General features: G+C 44.0%; 1 protein-coding gene across 6 annotated transcripts in view; it reads left to right on the top strand.

The window, feature by feature from the left end:
• The window catches only part of MEGF10 (multiple EGF like domains 10), a 341,217-nt gene that overhangs the window by 307,719 nt on the left and 12,754 nt on the right, over positions 1-20,744 (top strand). For all 6 annotated transcript variants that reach the window (XM_087862339.1, XM_045794814.2, XM_045794812.2 and 3 more), the window contains 8 exons: positions 7,927-8,073; positions 9,237-9,371; positions 9,903-10,031; positions 11,543-11,671; positions 14,087-14,215; positions 16,608-16,736; positions 19,021-19,257; positions 20,551-20,678. In XM_087862339.1, the coding sequence (XP_087718465.1) occupies positions 7,927-8,073; positions 9,237-9,371; positions 9,903-10,031; positions 11,543-11,671; positions 14,087-14,215; positions 16,608-16,736; positions 19,021-19,257; positions 20,551-20,678 (1,163 nt within the window). The remainder of the gene's footprint in view (positions 1-7,926; positions 8,074-9,236; positions 9,372-9,902; positions 10,032-11,542; positions 11,672-14,086; positions 14,216-16,607; positions 16,737-19,020; positions 19,258-20,550; positions 20,679-20,744) is intronic.

Genomic DNA, 20,744 nt, shown 5'->3' with positions numbered 1-20,744 from the left:
TGTAATACTCTGTCCATCTGTGACTGGTCTGCTTCTCCAAAGGGGAAGACGCTCTGCTGCTTCATGCTGCTCTTTACTTATTACCCCACTGTCTCTTTGCTTCGTGGCCCCATTGTCTCATTTCTCTGGGTCTTCTGTGTAGGCTGTTGATCTTTGAGGAGCTAAGACTGCCCCGATACTTTTTTTTTGAGAGAAATCATCCCCCACATTCACAGTACACACTAGGTATATGCAAATGTACAGAGAGGAAAAGAAGGTTACGAAAGTTCCAAAAAGCACCCTACAATTGGGCCAAGAATTGCTTCATTTTCCCAAGAGGAAGGAGGAGTAGACTCTGTGTTATTTACGGAGAGCACCATTTCATTGTCAACACTGGATAGACACATAATTTTTCATCAACAAACTTGTATTTGAGGAAGTACCTCATAAGAATCTTTCTCAACATAAAGAAAGCCTTGCTTTTCATTTGGATACCGGATGCAAGGCCAGATAAATAGCATGAGTCTGGGGAAGTAAGGGGTTCTGTTTCCTCTCCTCCCTGTTGCCGAGAGTGCTCTAGGTGAAATGTTAGGTATCACTGGGACAGGGTAATAGTGTGTGGGCTAACAGTGAGCTTTTGGTGTGGTCTAATATCTAGGGACCTGGGCTCTTCCCCTGAGTAAATCAATAAGTCACCGACAACGCTAGGTCATGGAGGACACTGTGGGGGGGAACACTCATTAGGCCTCTGGGTTTAGAGCCAGAGATAAGGGTGGGGAGAACTTTATTCCTCTTTACAAAGAAAATGACACACCTCAATGGAGGACATCATATGCTAACCTGATATACTTAGGAAATCAGCTTGCTTTCTTACCATGGGGCTAATCCACAATTTCTTATGACTTTACCCTCTTTTCTAATGTTGGACTCTTTTTCTCCTAAGGAACCGAGACTCTATTTCTATCATTGACTGTTCCATTTTACCTCGTTCTAAAATAGGTTTTCAAAAGGTACTGCCCTACAGATTACACAAAGCAAAAGTTGCATCTGATATCCCAGATACTACCTCCAAAAGAAATATACCATTTAAACAAAGACATGCACTTTTATTATACATAGTTACTTAAAACCTTACTATATGGATTTTTTAGCCAGTCTCCTACTGTATCAAAAAGAGGCAGATTGCAGTTAAAAAAAAATGGGGGAAGGGAATGAAACACCATTCAAAATATAGGCTGCACCCTGGGCTCCTTCTCCCACACCTCTCCACACATACACATGAGCCCACACATGCGTACACACACACAAACACACACACACACACACTGCTATAAAATGAGACTGGCTTTTCAAAATGATTATTCTGAAGTCCCAGATGTCAATGAAATGTAATTAGTTGTGTGTGTGGGGGGGTGTATTTCCAGAGTAGTGAAGTAATATACTTTAGATTTTCCCAAAACAGTAGAAACATGCTAACTTTTTTTTCTCCCTTTCTGTCGTAACTTCAGCGAGCCAGGACACCTCGTCACCGAGCGTTATAGCTAATCAACATTTCCTTCCAGCTGTGTGGGAACATATGCTGTCTCCAGCCTGGTTCCCAGCCCTGGCTAAGATCATTGTCACCTGGAAACTTTTTTAACTTGTGTATTCCCTGTCCCCGCCTCACACCTACCGAATGACAATCTGGAGGGTGAGTGAGGAGGGAGATGGAGCCATTGCCAGCCCATAAAGCACCTGTTGTACAAATCTGGAGAAGCTTTGGAAATCCTTCAGATTGCACTTCTTGGCAGGTTGAGGGCAAGCTAGATTTCTGCCCTCCCTTTGCCCTACGGCCAGGGGCTCTTGTGCAGTATACAGCCTGCACAACCTTACGTGGTGGCCTTGTTTGTCATTTCGAAGGTTGCACCAGTGGTCCATGCACTGACACTGTTATCAGTCTGTAGACTAGCCTCTGCTATGCCTTTTTACTCTCATTATTGAAGAGGTGGGTGTTCCCAGGGAGCATTTCTGTGACTTGACAGAAGCCTTGTAACCAGTGGCAGAAGGCTTAGGAATGTACTCATACCAGGAAAAAAAAAAAAAAAAAGTTAAATGCTAAACTAAGAGAAGAGAGATTAGGACACCAAATCAGTCTCTAGGAGTGATGGAAAAGAGAGAGGAACTAGCATCCATGGATGAGGGGAAGCAGGGGCAAGAATAGGAAGAGAGGTGGGATGCTTATCTGAGTCTGGCCAGGAGTGGGGGTGTTAGGAGGAAAGCCTGCTGGCAAGTTTCTGGGAAGAGCCCAGCTCTTCTGCTCTTCCCAGCGAGCACAGCTAGGCCTGCCGTGGTCCCAGCCCCTCTCCCAAAGGACGGCCCCCTCTGTGCATTTCCCCAGACACTCAAAGCTGGACCGGGTGAGCAGGTGAACTGCTACTATAGGTACTGTCCTGACCCAAAATGATCTCTCATGTGGCTTAGCGATGCCTGAATTGTTACAGTAAGGGGGGACCTACCTTTCTTTGTGCAGTGACATAAAAGTACAAATTCAAGTGCAAATGAGCTTTAATTAAGATGCATGCACCCAATCAACCAGCATGGACAGCATTCATGCAGGAGCCTATGTGCGTCTGTGCTATTTTGTGGGGAGGGAGTTCTGCAAAAGCAGAACATGGGGTCCCTGAGGTGAGGGCAGAGGAGGGGGTTTGTCTTGGGAAAAGAAAGGCTGCAGAATCAGCCAGAGCTCCCCAAGTTCCCCATCTGCCTAGCAGTCTGTTCTGTTTGCTTCTATCCTGGTCCGGACGAAGCAGGTCATGCTCTCTGGTGCTTTTGTCTTGCAGCTGCAAATGCAAACATCGATGATTTGCATGACTTATCAAGATTTTTTTTTCCAACTTGGTCATTTCTATAAAGCAGATCCTTTTTTTAATCTGTCTTTAAAATTCATAGCATCCGAATAGAACGACTTAACAACCATTTGTTAAGTGTCTCCCAAGTTGTGTGCAGCCACGGTGCTGGTGCCGGAACTCGAGGGTGAAGCGTTGCCAGCTTCTGGCCTGCAGAAGCTCACGTCCTCTCGGCGCACACTGCGTGGGCACAGGTGGATGTGCCTGTGAGTAATGTCTCTACGCCAACAGGAAGCGGCTGCTTTGTTAGCAAGAGGATTAGAAAAGCAGAAAAAGTATTATGACTCTATACTTTGGTTCTTCTCTTCTATAATCATCAAGCCCAATTATTATTAACAAATCTCTCTCTGCTCGACTATATGTTTAATAGCTTGTTGCTCAGGAACCAGACACTGAATTGAAATCATGTCCTTCGTTCGCTAATGCCCCCAAAGATTGCAGGACTGGCAGAAGGAATATGAACAATGAGCAAGACGAGGAGTTTGGGTTCTATCTCTGAGAAGGAGAAGTAATGACACCCCAGATGATTTATTTTATCGCATTCATGCAGTCACAAATGCCTGGTGAATGCTGGTTTCACACTGAGGCTGCTGGCATAATGCATCAGGCATGAAATGCACGAACATTTCTTTAGAGCTGCTTAGCTGAAGTTTATCACGATCATTCAGCCATTGCCTAGCAACTTGGGAAGGCTATCAAAGAGCTCTTTGTCCTCAGTCCTGGCAAAAACAGTCCCTCACAGATCGCCTTATCAGCGTTAGAACGTTTATCAGGAAAAAATGCTTCCATTGAACCAGAGATCCCTGCAAATTTAAAGATACCCCCTTCCCATTTTGTCCCCTCTCCCAAATGTGTTAGGGAGTTGCTTCCTGAAGTAATTCCTATCAGAACCTTTATCTGTTCTTTGGTAAACATTCCAAAAGAATTTCTTCAGGATGTTTCCAGAATTCTTCTATTGCTTTGTAATCTGGGCTAGCATTAAAAAAAACAAACCTGAGCTCAAGAAGGTATATCTTCTCAAAAATCAGCAAGGCAGACATTTCCACCCCCTTAGATGGGAAGGGTCACTATTTTAGGCACACAAAATAGAAATATGCTGGGTTTCCTGGTTTACATGTGCTTTTCATCCCTTCTTTTGGGAAAGAGAATTATTTGGTTGCTCCATCTAGTTGGAAAATGGCTCTGAATATCATGTTGGAAAGAGGGACTGTGCTTATTGATGCATTCAACAAATCTGTAACCCCCTCCATGTGCTAGGTACTGTAGTGAGCAAAACCCCCATCTCTCTTTCAGGAAGCTGCCGGAATTCATTCATTACCTGCGTGGAAAAAGGGGGTGCGGAGGTGGGGCAGCTACAGACCTTTCATCTCCGTTCTCTCTTACATTTCTCTGGAATTTATCCTCCCTGCATTCCAACTGTCAATGACTTAGTTTAAGACCTTGTCCTGTTTATCTTTTTTCTTTCTTTCTTTCTTTTTTTTTTTTTACCTGCATAACGTGCAACAGCCACCCAACACAGGTCCTCTCTCTTCCGGGCTCATCCTCCTCATACTGTCTTCTGCCCTCCTGCCAACCACAAATTTAATTATGTGCTTCTCCTACTTAATTGTCCATTTGGTCCCTGTCAACCCCAAGGGGGAAGCTCACACTCCACAGCATGGCGTTCTGGGCTTTGTCTACGTGCCACGACCTGGCTACCCAAAGACCTGTCCTGTTCTTCCCAACCCCAGTTTTAGCTGTCCCTAGTGTGGCATGTACTTCTTTGAACTTCTGAGTCTTGTACCCACCATTCCATTAGCTTGGAACCCTTGTCCACCTTCACAAGCTATTTCCTTTTCTGACTGTGATCCCCAGACAGAGTTAGGGGTGCTTATTCCAGGGCCGTTATCATTCTCCAATAGGAGGTCTCTCTTAAGAGAACTTATCACCAATAAGCCAATAGCCGCTAGACCTCTTGAATGTTGATTAAGCTGAATTCTTTTCTCTGTCTTTGATGTAAAAAGGAAACAGAAGAATATCTTGTAGGATTCCAGCCTAGTTTGCGAAGATTGGGGTGAAATTGATGGAAATAATTTAGGAATAACACACTAAAAAAAAAATGGTTAAAGCAAACTTACAATTTCCTATCCTGAAAAAAAATTTATTGCGGGGTTAGCTTTATGCAGAGGTCACACCAGTAGCCATATACCCAATATAACCTAGAGAAGCGCTTACCCAGTTACCCCCTCTGCGAGCCTCACTGCCTGGTATTTCACAATTAGAGATTTATTTCTTAGGCTCCTCACGTGTGAATTCCCTTAAAATATAAGTATTCTCTGGAGAAGGTGACAACTCAATAATCGATTTATCTTATCTTGTCTTACCTATAAGATGAAGGGAAAGATAATAAGAGGGCACAGACCTCTGAAGGGGAGGAGTAGCAATAGGAGAAAATGGGGCAGCAAGAGGAAAAAACGCAGCTTCATACTTTGTCTACAAATAGATTAAGCATTAATATCTGAAAAATGATGATTCATTTTTACTGATGGTAGAGAAAAAGAAAAGGGATTGAATTTTTAGGGGAAGTCAGTAATAGAATTATTAGAATTTGCTTTCTAAGGAAAGACTTATCTGCAATCCCGAAATAAAAGATTTTTAAAAGTAAACCCGGTTCTGTTTAAATATGCTTATACCATTGGAGACAGAAGATTTGATAGATGATCTCTAGAATTCCCTGTGATTCTCTGGAAATGAAATCATGGGTAAATCATGTGAAACAAGCGTATCATTGTAATGGATCTCTTTGCTATATTGTGGGCCCTGTTACTCTATGAAAATTACCTCGATAAAGTTGATTATGACAGATGGTTATGCTATCCAGCTGGACAAACCTATTAGGGAAGACGAGTCAGATATGAAATAAAGGATCACTTTATTCAGATTTGCCAATCTGCCCTGGAGTCATTTTTCTTAACATGCTTTGAGAATGTGCTAAGTCATCTGTAAATTATGATAATCTGTAATGTAAAAAAGCAGCAGATAATTTTGACCTAAAGTGTGCTCCATTCCAACTTAACTGCATTTATTTAATGTGAAGGAGAGATTTGGCAAGTAGCTAGTGAACCAAATCACCATGAATGGCTAAGTCCCACACTTCCTCAAGCTCCCACCCCACAAAAATGTGCCAAAAATGAGGACTAATTTTCAGGATGATTTTCAGATTAACTCAGCTTCCACATCTCGAAAATCCGAACTGGGATTTGCATGCACGGCTCCAAACCCAAATGGCCAGGGTTGTCTGAGTATCTGTGAAGCGATGCCCCATCTTAGCGGCCATTAAATAGGAGTCCTGGCTCATGGTCAGAGCTCAGGACCTGAATTCGAACAGAGTGAAGCCTGTAACAGGTTACCCTTGTTGATACTCCCTTCAGACTCACAAAACAAAATTTAGGTTTGTGGCCTCCTTTTGAAGTGGTTTATTCCTCAATGTGTTTGATGTTCTCCCTTGTGCAGGTGTCAGCCAAAACACCAGGTAACTCTATAGCGGGCCAGTCACATGTGGTGAGCATAGCATTTGCACGCCATTCCACCTTAGCTTTTCAAAAGAGGTTTGAAGGGGAGAAAAAAAAAAAAAAGATCATATGTTCGTGAACTCAAGGAAAAAAAAATCACAGTAGGCCAAAATTCGGTATTTAATTCTATAGGGAGCCCTTAAACCCCGGTGAGCTTATAAGAGGTCTGAACTCCTTCTTCAGCCAGCAGTGCAAGCTCAGATAATCGTCTGTTGTTGGTTCAAGCTAGACACAATGAGGTCTGTGCGCTTTCATGCCTACTTAACAGCCTTTACCAAGTGGGAGACTTTCGGAAGGAGAAAAATGGGAACAGTCCAAAGTGGAGTTATGGCTCCGCAGAAATGACTGTGTACCAATGAGCCATGTTCACGTTATGGTTTGGGGCTGCTCCTGTTTTAAGCTTTGGGCCATAGAAGCAAAAACTGTAATACAAAACATGCCTTTCTCAGCTTCCTTGGTGCTGGGTGGTGACAGCGTTCTGGAATCCCTGAGTGTGTGCCTGCTGGTTCCTCCTGTGTTTTCCCTTGGTCTGAAGCCAGCCGTAGCCAGTTCACTACTAATTATAACTCATTGCTTCTCAATGCAGAGAGCATGTCTTTGAGTTGTGGAGAGTTCTGACTTACAAGAAAGAGGTGCCTGTTGTATTTCAAAGACAGACTTACCGAAGAGACTTCTATTTACCTCAAAAAAAAAAAAAACCCCAAAAACAAAGAAACCTGGTTTTATTTTTATTTTTGCGACTTTGGGTTTTTTTTTTTTTTCCCCTTGTGTTTCCTTTAGGCATTTGTTCATTCATGACCAGCCTCAGAGTTTCTGTTCCCAGGGTGAGAGTTAAAAACCTACGTAGAGTATCCTAATAATCAATAACTTAGACAACAGCTGTAAATAGCATGAGTTGTGATATTCTGCCTTTATCTGCCCAGTGTCAGATGAAATTTTTAAAGAGGAATTTAGTGGCACAGAGGAGTGTATCTTTCCATCCTGTACAATGTATCATCAAAATGTTTTAAGATGGTATGTGCTCCAGGGGGAAGTTTTTCTTTATGTAAAACAATTTAACCACTTTTTACTTCTCTTTATCTTTCTATGCTTTGTTCATTTCTCTGTAAAGATAAAGAGTGGGGGGTAGAAGGAAGTTGCTGAGGGCTCAATGATAAAATATTTTTTGATAAATTTTGCCTTTAATAGAGCCCTTGGGCTTCCCATTTGCTCCCTCCTTCTAAAAAACCGAAAATCCATGTAACAAAGGTGTTTCATTCCTGCTCTTTTATGACTCCATAAAAAATCATCTTTGGATTATTTTGTTAGGGTGACACAATACATGATTACACAGTATATGATAATATAAGTGCATGTAAGTGAATTTTAAACCTTACGTCATCCCTGCTCACTGCTGCCTGGGATCACTCAGCTTGGGGACCATGACCGTGGTCCTCGTCTGGGACTTGGCACCCCAGAGGCGCCTGCCTGCATTGCCTCTCACTCAGCCTTGTTCCTGTGCTTTGTTTCAGGTGTCCACTGTGACAGCGTGTGTGCTGAGGGACGCTGGGGCCCCAACTGCTCTCTGCCCTGCTACTGTAAAAACGGGGCTTCGTGCTCCCCAGACGATGGCATCTGTGAGTGTGCACCAGGGTTTCGAGGCACCACTTGTCAGAGAAGTAAGTATCTCATTAGGAGACAATGTCTGTCTTCCCTTCTTAGGCACTGGGTAGGTATGGAATTATGGCCTCTTTCCCACCCCTCAGCTGTTCTGTTGCAGTCGAGGGCACAGGAGACAATAATAGGTCTCCCCGTCCCTTGCAGAGCTGTCCTTGATAGCACTGCCCCAAGAGCTTTATTCGTTCCAACCTTCAGGACGAGCCTAACAGATGGGGCTTTAGCCGTTCCTTCTCAGTAATGATTTCAATGCCTCACTGGCATCATCATCAGGATATGTCTCTTGATCCTGCCTTAAATCTTACAAATGGTGTTCCAGAAATCCATTGACCTGTAAATATTTGATTCAGCAATTTTGGCATTGGTCTTACCTCAATTACCAGAAGTCAACATCAGCCAAACCTTGCGGCAAATCATACATCCTGCTAGTAGTCTTACAGCCAGTGCTATGGGGAAAATAGCACTGCAGAGTTAAAAATGGGGGCTGTTGACATGGGTCAATAAGACTTTGAAGTTAGGAAGGGATCCATAAGATTTTACTAAGTTTTTTAGTAAATGTAATCAAGAAGAGTGTATGACTACAAGATACCCTATCCTAATTTTTAAACGACTTTTCTTTCATTAAAAGCGCTATGCATTCATCCTGTATTTAAATCCAAGGAATCTCTTGAGAAGGACCTAATTGTGCAGCACTTTTTGCTTGCTCACTTTTCAATCACCATCATTTATCTGGACCACGTTGAGGAGGAACAATCCTTTAAATGCAGACCGGAGATTTATTTATTCTTTAAGAATAAAGGATCGACACATGGCTTGAGAGTATTTATTTGGGATTTTAGAATTATATTTCCTTTCATTTGTTTCTTCAACAAAAATTCTTCAAGCCCCTGTTCTGTGCCATGCCTCAAGTTAACTAGGACCATAACTGAGAAAATTGAGAGAGCTGAGACATTTGCCTGCCCTCGAGCAATCCAGTCTAGTGGTTTCTTTTCATTATTAAAGAGTACCCTTCTTCCTTCTGTGGTGGTGGTTTTATAATTGGAAAATTCTCAATATTGTTAAATAAAAAAAGAATTTTTCCCCAAACTGGAACTAGATGCTGATGTGGAATTTGAGAGGCACACATCTCAGGAACGATAACTGTTGATTTCCATTCTATTTTCAGTCTGCTCCCCTGGTTTCTATGGGCATCGCTGCAGCCAGACATGCCCACAGTGTGTGCACAGCAGTGGGCCCTGCCACCACATCACAGGCCTGTGTGACTGCCTGCCTGGCTTCACAGGTGCCCTCTGCAATGAAGGTAAGGGGTGCGAGTGTTTTGGGAGAGGCGTGCGATGATGGGCGAACCTCACGCAGCCTGTCCTCAGGCTTCCCCGAGGACACGTCTTCAGTGCTCTGCTCTCGAAACCTTCTGGTGCGCTGTGTCTGCAACTTCTACAAATATGACCAGAAGCTTTGAAAAGCTGGCTTGCTGCTCCGGCAGAATCTCTTTATTCTCTGAGCTGTGCGACTCTTCGGTTTTAATTGGAAACAGCCTCCCACGAAAGATTAATAGGGGGAGGAAGGGTTTCGACTCCCTGAGCGGGTGGCCATGAAGTTAGGTTTCTAGAAATGTGATGATGTCTCCTGGTTTGGGATGCCTTCATGAGAAATCTTTGGCTTCATGTGTCTGCAAAAATGAGCCCATTCAAGATGAGGAATGCTGTTGAGTGGAGGCAGCCAGTAAACGGGCGGCTGGGTGGATGGCTTTCAAAGTCATTTCCTGCCCCCAGACTAGAGTTCCGTGAGCTGAGATATACTTGTGCATTACTGACCTATAACTTTTTCACAGTGTGTCCCAGTGGCAGATTTGGGAAAAACTGTGCGGGAGTTTGTACCTGTACCAACAACGGGACCTGTAACCCCATTGACCGATCTTGTCAGTGTTACCCAGGTTGGATTGGCAGCGACTGCTCTCAACGTGAGTCTTGTTTGAGAACAACCATGTAATATCTGTTTGTTTTCACATTCCTTAGGCTGGAAGTAGGAGTGTTTCTATAATCAAGAAATAATACATGAATAATTATGATATACATTGTAATAATTGTAAGTGGCCTTTTTTCCCCCATTAAGAGCTCTATGCAATGTTCCTGTGTTAAATCCAAGTATGTCTTAGAAAGAACCTAAGTAGGTAGCATTTTGCTTATTCACTTTTCAGTGCTTCTTCGTCTGTAAAATGAGGGCATTGTACTCAGAAAGTCCATTCTCAGTGTTAGATCAGACCTCAAGGGTCAGCTATTAATTTTCCCTTGTTCTTGGACAAAAATGGTGCACACAATCATAGGAGAATTTTTTTTCCATTTTTTGAAATTACTTCAGACGTATTATCTTTATTGGGCCATATTCCCTACTGGGTAACCAAATAGAAATTTTAGATGGTCCTCCTTTTTTCCCTCCAGTTTTATTGAGAAGTAATTGACATACATCACTGTATTAGCTTAAGGTGTACAGCTTGATGATTTGAAGTGTATATATCATGAAATGATCGCCGTAGTAGGTTCAACTAACATCCATTGTCTCATGTCGATCCAATGGTGGTCCTCATTTTAAGCAGTTATAGTCTTAAAGCATTAGTATAAATAAATAGGTGTTTTGTATTTTTTATTTGTTTGTTTGCTTTTGGTAAATCAAATCATTTTACCCCCAAATGTGACACAATTTCACACTTTATCTGAAGTTCTTATAGCTCTTCATTGGGCAGTGACCCCCAACGATTCCATTTTATTATTTTCTGCATCATCCAATTAAGAGTTTTTCTGAGTAAACCAATTCTTACATATAATTGAAACCTTAAAATTTAAGTTAGTCTCTAGTGACAGCTCCGGGGTAGACTTTATGTGACACTAGGTCCCTTGGTTTCTCTCGAGTCCCATCATTTGCCCCTCTGATCTCTGCTTAGATGTCCTCTCCTCGGGGAAGACTTCCCTGGAGGAGCAGCCCCAGCCATTCTTCCCCCATTACCCTGTTTTACTTTTTCTCATAGTACTTGTTGCCACTGTTTTCTCTCTTTGGCTGGCTGGTTGGTTAGCTGGTTTACCTGCCTGCCTCCCCTACTAAAATGTAAGGTTTCAGAGGGTGGTCTGGACCTTGTCTTGTCCTCTGCTCTCCCTTCTGTGTCTAGAATGGTTCTGGGCACATGGGAGCTCCATGTGCTTTGTTAAGGAACTAAATCGACACACTTGAGATGATTTTTGCTCTGCCCACGTTACTGTGCAGTCTGTCACTGAATACAGCATCCGTAATGATGGTTGCTGTTGTGGTCAGCATTGCCATCTGGGTATTAGTCAGATTCGGAGCACCGTGCTTTCTCAGTCCTGATGCACACGGCTAGCCTCTCGCGTGCTAGGAGATGGGGCAGGAGGACGGAGCTCTCTCTGCTGGGTGCTGACCTGCAGGCTCTAACAGATCTCTCCATGCATGCTGTGGTTTCAGCCTGTCCACCTGCGCACTGGGGCCCGAACTGTATCCACACGTGCAGCTGCCACAACGGGGCCTTCTGCAGCGCCTACGACGGGGAATGTAAATGCACTCCTGGCTGGACGGGGCTCTACTGCACTCAGAGTAAGAGACAAGCCTTCTGAGGCTCACCGAGGGGAGCCACACCCGAGGAGGAGCAGCCTTGCCCTTTGCATGCACCAGCTGGGCTCAGCCAGGACTCCTGGCATTGGAGTGTTTCCTCTCCCTGATGACCGCTGGACGTTTAAATGTCTCTGTGTGGTTACGAGCTGGCACATTCCGGGTTTTCTGTCCGTATGTCATATCAGGACACTGAGGTGGAACAGTGCTAGATGGGATGGTGTGCAGCTTCTTTCCTAACTCTCCTTTAACCAGACCCTGTTTATACGTACCCAGCTCCCTATTGTTTACATATACATGTTTATGTGTATGCATATATATGTATACGTATACACACATACATACACTGTTTTTAGTATATGATCCCTCTTATATGAAGAACAAAGACAAATAGATCAATTGTTTGGGAACGTGCATGGAGAGTAATGAAAGTGTTCCATATAATTTTTCAAATTGGGGTGTGGTTACATGAATGTAAACCCTGTCATTTATTCTAATAACAAAAGGTTGGGGTAAGTGACAGTGACTAGAAGGCGGTGGAGGTGACAAGCCCCATTCCCTAACGTAATGTGTGCTCTTGGAGAAGATTGCTTTCTGTGGTTCTCAAACTTGAGCGAGCTCCAGAATCACCAGGTGGCTCGATACACACAGACTGCTGGCCCCACTCCCAGAGTGTCTGATTCACTGGTTCTGGGGTGGGACCTGAGAATTCACATTTCTGACAACTTTCCACATGGTAATGCCAGGCTGGGGTCATGCTCTAAGAGCCACTAGTTCTTATTTCCATTTTATATCCCATAGTGTCCTAATCGTTTCTTCTATGAGGTTTTTGCCATCATAGCATATAATGTGCAAAGTACTCCACATCCCAGCACTGTCGGGGAAAAAAAGACTCTTCTCTGTCCTCTTGCCTTCAAATGAATAAAGGAGACAAGACAGGAAAGCACGAATTATGGCTATTATCAATAAAAAATCATAATTTATTCTTTAAAAAATTTTTAAATAATATATAATTTTAAGTCACAGAAATGAGCTGAGAAGGAAAGATGGGTGAGAAATTAGGTGATTCTTGTTGAATACTAATTAGGGGACATATTAGAGAAGAAGCCAAACAAGCGTTTTGAAACTTTCTGGAAGAGGGTGTAGACCTTGAGCCATGATTCAAAAGAGAGAGTTGGCCAGGCGAGAGCATGTCTTGAGCACATTCTCCCAAGATTGTATATACAGAAATGTTTTCAAGCTCGTTAGAGAACAGTGCTTGGGTTATTGTTTATCATTCCAAAATCCGGGTCTACCTCAATCAGAGGACCTTTTTAAGTGGGCATAGCATAAGACGGTGGGAAGAATGTGGGGCCTGGAGCCAGACTTGCCTGCATTTCTATCATGGCCCTGCCAACCTGCCACTGGCTGGCTCTGTGACTGAGGGGGTCCTCAGGGCTTGGTTCCCATCTATAGGTAGGGCTACCATAGAGAGTCCGTGAGAGGCAACACAGAGCAGGTGGTAAATAAAAACGTGGTGATGGTAGCTGTCCATGCGTGCTGGCCACTGTGCTGTGCCTCTGTTTCTTGAAAGTTGAACTTTCATTACAACCACTCTAAGAAAAAGGGAAAGTAAAAATCCCACGTGATATTTAGAAATGGCCCTAGGCGCAGGCTGTATTGAAGCTTGCGTTATGCCAGGGAGCCCCGAAACACCCTTGCAGGGCAGCTGCTGGCCCGTGACAGCCCACAGGGCTCATGCGTGTCCTCAGCCCAACGGCCCCAGAGGCCTTCGTCTTGTAAATCGTGCACCAGGGTAAGGTTTATTGCTTTTTTACAAAGCACCCATGAAGTGCAGGGGGTTTTTGTTGTTTGTTTGTTTTTGTTTTTTTGGAAGTTTAGCATCCTACCACACACCTTTGATGAAGGAGCTAATATTACCTAAGTTAGCGACAGGTACAGTGGACAGAGGTATAGCAGGCTTAGAGACATTCTGTACAGTAAGTACAAGCATTCATGTGATTCTAATATAAAGTACTCATTTCAGTCCATGGCACTTGAATCCGGGAGTCTAGTAGTTAAGTGAAAGAATACAAGGAAATGCCCCCATACTTCCGTGGGGTCGAAGGCATGCTTGCTAGAAGACACCCATCTTGTCTCCAGAAGCACCAGCAAGGGTTAAACCGTCAGGGGTAGAACTGTTCTGCTTCCCGCTCATGAATTATGACCTCCTTGCAAGAGCCCCGTCTTGGGACTTCAGAGAATCCTTTGTGACAAGCTGAGATCTGCGTTATTGTCTTTCTTCACTCTCCAGTGGCTCAGCGTCCTTCAGGTTTCAACACAAACGGTTGGAAGCAAGTGCTGTTTTTTTTGTTCCCTCGGCAGCCTCCTGACTCTGCTGTCCTTCCCTCCCCAACACAGGATGTCCTCTGGGGTTCTATGGAAAGGACTGTGCATTGATATGCCAGTGTCAGAATGGAGCGGACTGTGACCACATCTCCGGGCAGTGTACGTGCCGCACTGGCTTCATGGGGAAGCACTGTGAACAGAGTGAGTATGAGAGTGTGACACGTCTAGGTGGTTATTTTCTCCTAGAACCAGTGTTCCTATATGTCTGAAAATATTAAGGCAGGACCTGCAACTTTTAAGTTATTTGAACGGATGGCTGGTCACTTTCCGGCACAGCTGACCGTTCCCCTCCCAGAGATCTGGCCACCTTGGGGTCCTCGCTGACTGTCTTTTCCCTCATACTTCTTCTGGGGAAGTAATCAGCACTCCGGGTGGAGGGGGTGTGGCTCCAAGGATGCAGACAGAATTCAAGTTTTCCATCTGTTCACCCTGGCTCTCTCCTGCTTATTTTTGGAACGGGGCTGCTCAGAGCTTTACGAGCCAGTCAGGTTTTCTTCATGGCAGAGACAGAGCCCGGGTTGCACCCTGGACGAGAGTGCGTTCTCTGGGGCCAGGCTGCGTGCATGGGTGGCAGGTGGGCTCCCAGCCCCACTGCAGGAGTGGAACCAGGTCCATGCAAACATTGCCCTCCTTCTGACAACCTTCTCTAGGTAGTACTTTTATACCATTTCCCCTAGCAACTTCTCGTCTTAATCTTTACAATCTTCAAGACGATATATTGCCTTAAACGTTTTTGTTGTAAGAATCCCACTCCAGAAGAATATGTTCTGTTGCAATTATGCATCCTTGTCTTGCCATTTCCGCCCTTACAGCTATGTGTCCGCAGGGTTATAAGAAAATCAGTGTTAGGGGTGCCTGGGTGGCTCAGTCCTTAAGCGTCTGCCTTCGGCTCAGGGCATGATCCCAGAGTCCTGGGTGGGATTGAGCCCCTCATTGGGCTCCCTGCTCTGCTGGGAGCCTGCTTCTTCCTCTCCCACTCCCCCTGCTTGTGTTCCCTCTCTCGCTGGCTGTCTCTCTCTGTCAAATAAATAAATAAAATCTTAAAAAAAAAAAAAAGAAAATTAGTGTTAAACTGAATATTTCGAAGTAGTCTCTTGTTCCTTTCCTCTGTGACTTTCATTCGATACTTGGAATGAATAATGGTCTTGGAGCTGTATGGATTCACCCTCTTATCATAGATGATAGGAAAGGGGTAGGACCTTTTTTGCTTATCAGAGGAGGTGCTCCTGGAAAAGATGCAGCAAAGATTACATGGCTGTAGGAGCAGTGTGGCCTAGAAAGGTGGATCAGTATAGGGACTTTGGCAACAAACAGTCACCCTCTCTCCACCCCAGCAGCACCTCATAGCACCCCCAGACAGCCAAGTACTTTAGTTCTCTTTATTGCTAACTTGGCTACAGCCAAGTGCTGAACCCTTGAGATATTTTTGCTTATCTTCCTATCTCATACATAACCGGAGTGACCTCCAGGAATCAGCCTGTACAGAGGTGGCCCACTTTGAGTTTTGTACTGGTATTCATTTCCTCCTGAAACCCATACTGAGTCACACAGTTGTCTGCACACCGTTGTGTATGTAAATATTGTGCGTCTGTGTGTATAAATGTCTAAACATACGTACACGTACATATATGCATAGAAACCAGAACAGGCTCTAAACTGACTTTCACTTGGAAGCCAGACCGGTTATGGTCTTATTAAATAGAAGCTGCTTAAGTCCTCCTGTGATTACTTTGAACATCAAATCAAAATGTTCCTATTTTTGGAGACCCCTCCTGATGCTCATTTGTAAACAGAAACACTGTGTTAGACAGAGAACTCCAATAATAATAGTACATTGCCCCCTGCTGCTCATTTTCAAAAAAACACCAGTATTCGGGGATGATTTTTAGATTTGACATGTCTGTGCTCTTCTTTGAAATCCACACCCAGCTCTTATTAAAAGTGCATCATAAAAATCTCTCCATTTTATTCTCTCAGGCTTTACCCTCACATCCTAATTTTGAGCCATTCTATGGCAAATGAAGTTCTTACCTAGAAAATTAAAACTTGCCCCTCCCTTGTCCCAGGCTCCCAGCTAACTCAAGTCAGAATGTGCCGGTAGGAGGATCCCTGAGCCTTCAGTAAAATGCTCATGTTCTCAAGGATGCAGCTCTGGTTTATACTCGTCAGTATAACTCTGTCCCACCGTTTTGCCCAGTGGGGTCATCTCAGAATGCTCTTGCTGATGATCTTCATCAGTTCCACTGGGTTCTGCAGACTTTCTACTTACCCATCAGGGAAGTGGGTGCGTAAAAGCTGAAGGAGTCAGGAGCTGTGGCGAGGAGCTCAGTCTCTGGCCCTGTGCCGCCTGGCCTGTGAGTCCCCCCACGAGTTGGGGAATTCTGGCCAACTGTAGGACTCCCTGGGTGGTTCCACCTGCACGAGGATCCCCTGGAAGTCCTGCCCTCTAGACACTGGATCATATAGTAAAAGACAGCCTTGCCCAGATGCCCAAGGCTGGAGAGCTTACATTGGACTTTCATCTCCTTCTCAGAGTGCCCTGCAGGAACATATGGCTACGGCTGTCGCCAGATATGCGACTGTCTGAACAACTCCACATGCGACCACATCACCGGCACGTGTTACTGCAGCCCAGGCTGGAAGGGCGCACGATGCGATCAAGGTAAGGACACCAGTGAAGGATACCTACTGCCTCGAATTGTGTAACCGCCACGTACCACTCAACATTAAGTGTTGGCACTTAATGTTATCTGATGTAATCCTCCTCAGGACACTGCAAGGCATAGCTGGTTATTTAGTTGCCAGATGGATGCTTTAATGTTGCTGTCCGACAGGTGAGGACACTAAAGCTCAGAGAGGCTGAGTAATTTGCCCAAGGTTGCACAGCTAATATGTGATACATAGCTGTATGTCAGGGCTTATATGCCAGGTTTGTCTGATTCCAAAGCTCATGAGATTTCCACTGTGCCTACAAGTGTTTTCACCTTTATTGAGGTATAACTAACCTATAAAAAGCAGCACATACATGCTAGTATACTATACACACACACACACACTTACACATACACATATAACATAAAGTGTGCAACCTGATAAAATCAGACAAACGCATACGCCCATGAAACCCTACAATAAAGCACAATAAAGATAGTGAATGCAGCCATCACCCCCACATGTTACCTCTTGCCTGTCCCTGCCACCACTGCCACCACTGCCACCACTGCCCCCTTGGCCCCAGGCACCCACTGATCTAGTTTCTGGCACTACCGATGAGTTTGTACTGCTTAGGATTTCATGTAAATAGACTCACACTGTACTCCTTTTTGTCTGACTTTGTTTGCTCAGTGTAATTATTTTGATACTGAACCATGTTGTTGTATATATCAGTACTTCAGTTCTCTTTATTGCTAAGTAGTATTCCGTCGCATGGATGTATCATAATCTGTTTACTCTTTCACCTGTAGCTGGACATTTGGATTGTTTCCAGTTTGGGGCTATTATAGATAAAGCTCTTATGAACAATAGTGTATCAAGTCCTTGTATGGAGAGATACTGCCATTTGTCTTGGGTAAATTTATAGGTGTAGAATGATTGGCTCATATGAAAGGCATATGTTTAACTTTTAAAAAACTTGTGCCCATGGTTTTTAAGTAGGGTGCGTATCACAATAACCTGAGAATAGTTGTCTTATACATAGTCCTATGTGGGCAATCCTGATTCTAGGGTGGATGGGGCCTTGGAGAAGGTTCTTCTGATGGTTCTGAAGCATGGCCCCCATAGAGCTCCTGGTGTGTATGATTTTCTTCAGGAGGTCACACACACATGGGCTCTAGGGGCTTTAGAAAATTCATATGGTGTTGTAGGTGCCGTCACCTTAAAGTGTGTACTATGTAGGCATTCCTATTTCATTTCCTTTCATTAGGTAACTTCTACACGCTCGTTGTTTATATTTGCCCTAACAATAGGATGTTATATTCCACGATCACATCATTATGACACATGCCTTGTGATCACACAGCACTGGCCTCCATGCTCTGTGTTTTGGGCCAGGCTGTCTAATAAGGAAGTCTAACCCTCAGAATCATAAAGTTACAGGGATGTTTGAGCTGGAAGCACCTGCTTGGAGGCCAGTTTCCTTCTTTATAGATGGTAAAACTCTAGCCTGAGTGCTTAAAGGAAAATTCAGTCTCTCTGAATCAATTTTTAAGATGCCTGGTTTCTTGACTCACAGTTCATATCTTTCCTGTCCTCACTGGATGGAACACGAGAAAGAATTATGTAAAGCTAAGGTTTAAATTTTAATGAGTAAGCTTTTAGGGTGATGTTGTCAGGTGTTACTGGGACAGACCATTCTGTCATAGAAAATAACTGCATAGAGCAATGTCTCCCAGGGTAAAAAAAAAAAAAAAACCCACTAAAATTAGAATAAGGCAGACCCTCATCTTGGACCAGATTTACAGTGGAATTATCCTTGCTTGGAAGGACAATTACTCTTAGAAAGGCTAAGGATAGACATAAAATTAAGTTAGGCAGTTGAAGCATTTAGAACTTAGTTCTTCATAAGCTTACTACTGCTTGATAAATAAAGCACGGGGAAGACTAGGTAAATCATTACCCCCAATGAATTCCTGGTCTGGTCTGAGTGTTTCTTTAGTGTTTATGCGAGAAGCTCCCAAACCCTACTGTGAAGTCTTTGGGTTCAGGAAATCCAGTCTCATTTTTGAGGCTTAGAGCAGCCTTTTTCTGGGCATAGACAAGCCAACAACATCCACAAATGAAGAATGTTTGTTTTTCCTTCCTGCAGTTTCTAAAAGTTTCCAAATTAACCTTTCACGAACTGAAAATATCCCGGCATGAGCCCAATGGGAGAATTTTGTAAATAGAGTTCAAACGTTTATCCAGCACCTTGTCATCCTTACTCAGATCTCATCTTCTCCTTTTGCTAGCCGGTGTCATAATAGTTGGAAATTTGAACAGCTTAAGCAGGACCAGTACGGCTCTCCCTGCTGATTCCTACCAGATTGGGGCCATCGTGGGCATCATCATTCTTGTGCTGGTGGTTCTCTTCCTGCTGGCGTTGTTCATTATTTATAGACAGAAGCAGAAGGGAAAGGAATCAAGCATGCCAGCAGTTACCTACACCCCTGCTCTGAGGGTCATGAATGCAGACTATGCCATTTCAGGTAAGACTGATCCCTAGAGCCATCTTACTCCTTGAGAAGGAAGATTTCATCCTGTTTCTTTGAAACTGAGACGTGTGGATGGGCTGTCTGTTGGTGCTATCCATTAGCCTTGAGAAAATTTTATGTTTGGAAAAGATACATTGTTATGGGTGTGCTGTATAGGTCAATAGTAGCAAATCATCACTGTTGTCTTCCATGAGGGTTTTTAAATTGGATTCATTATGAGGTTGCTTTAGACCTTGGGAATTTCAACCAGGAGGAAGCTTTGCTGGGCACCTAAGCTTTTGTCATATGTTGGGGACTGGGTGCGGAGAGGAGAGGCACCCATAAGTCTGGTAAGGTCATGGAGCAGATCAGGGACAAGGACCAGGTCTTCTGACTCTGGCCGTAGGCTCTTAACAGGGTGCCTTCTAACCTGTCCCTGGGCCCATACAAATCATTAAGTGCATAGCAGCAAAGTTGTACAAGAAACAGTTTTGTGGTATTAGCAAGAACCAAAGCTGTTCTTTAAGAAAACTCTTTAAAGTCTTTCTGTCACATGTCTCCAGAAATGTAAATTTTAAGTGACACACTCCTTCATCAGAGGAAGTAACCACTTAGGGACACTTGGGTAGCTCGGTCGGTTAAGCGCCCAACTCCTGATTTTGGCTCAGGTCGTGATCTCACCCTCATCAGGCTCCACACTGAGCATGGAGTCTGTTTAAGGTTCTCTCTCTCTCTGCCCCTCCCCCACCCTGCTCCTGCACATGCTTGCTCTCTCTAAAAGAAGAAGAAAGAAAAGGAAGAGGAGGAGGAGAAGAAGGAGAAACCACTTAATTTAAGGAATTTAAGCACTTAAAGTATTTATTATTTTGGGCAATTACTGCAGGATTTCAGATGGTTACATGTTTATAAATACACTGATTCTGGGAAAATACCTAAAGCAGCTGATTTGCTTAATAGTGCATTTCTAGCACAGAATATTATGGTGAGAGCTTAAGTGTCTAAAAAAAAAAAAAAAAAAAAAGACAAGTTACAGCAGAAGTAGCTTCAAAGTGGTGGCTTCCCAGGTGTATGAGCCCCAAAGCAAAGAGGAGTTGTGTGAGGATACTTGCACAATTTTCCAGGAGGCAGGTGGGAAGGCAGACACCTGCTGCTTCTAGAAGTTTGCTAACTATACTGGGCAGGAGGGGATTCTGCCCAGCCTGTGATATGGAAGTGGTACACACATTTGTTCTGGTTACTTTGCTTCCCTTTTATCCACACAGACTTAGGGGAGCCTGTTGCCTTAACCATTTCCTTCTCTTCTTACAGAAACCCTTCCCCACAGCAATGGGGGAGGTGCGAACAGCCATTACTTCACCAACCCCAGTTATCACACACTTACCCAGTGCGCCACATCCCCTCATGTCAACAACAGGGACAGGATGACCATCGCCAAGGTGAGAGGAAGTGACTCCCATGCCCTGAAGGTGGGCTGGGGAGAGAGGACAGGAAGGAGCATGCAG

This window comes from Ursus americanus, chromosome 5, assembly GCF_024610735.1.
Source record: "Ursus americanus isolate L20-20 chromosome 5, mUrsAme1.1.p, whole genome shotgun sequence".
NCBI classification, from domain to species: domain Eukaryota; kingdom Metazoa; phylum Chordata; class Mammalia; order Carnivora; family Ursidae; genus Ursus; species Ursus americanus.
This window is presented reverse-complemented; position numbering and strand designations above follow the sequence as displayed.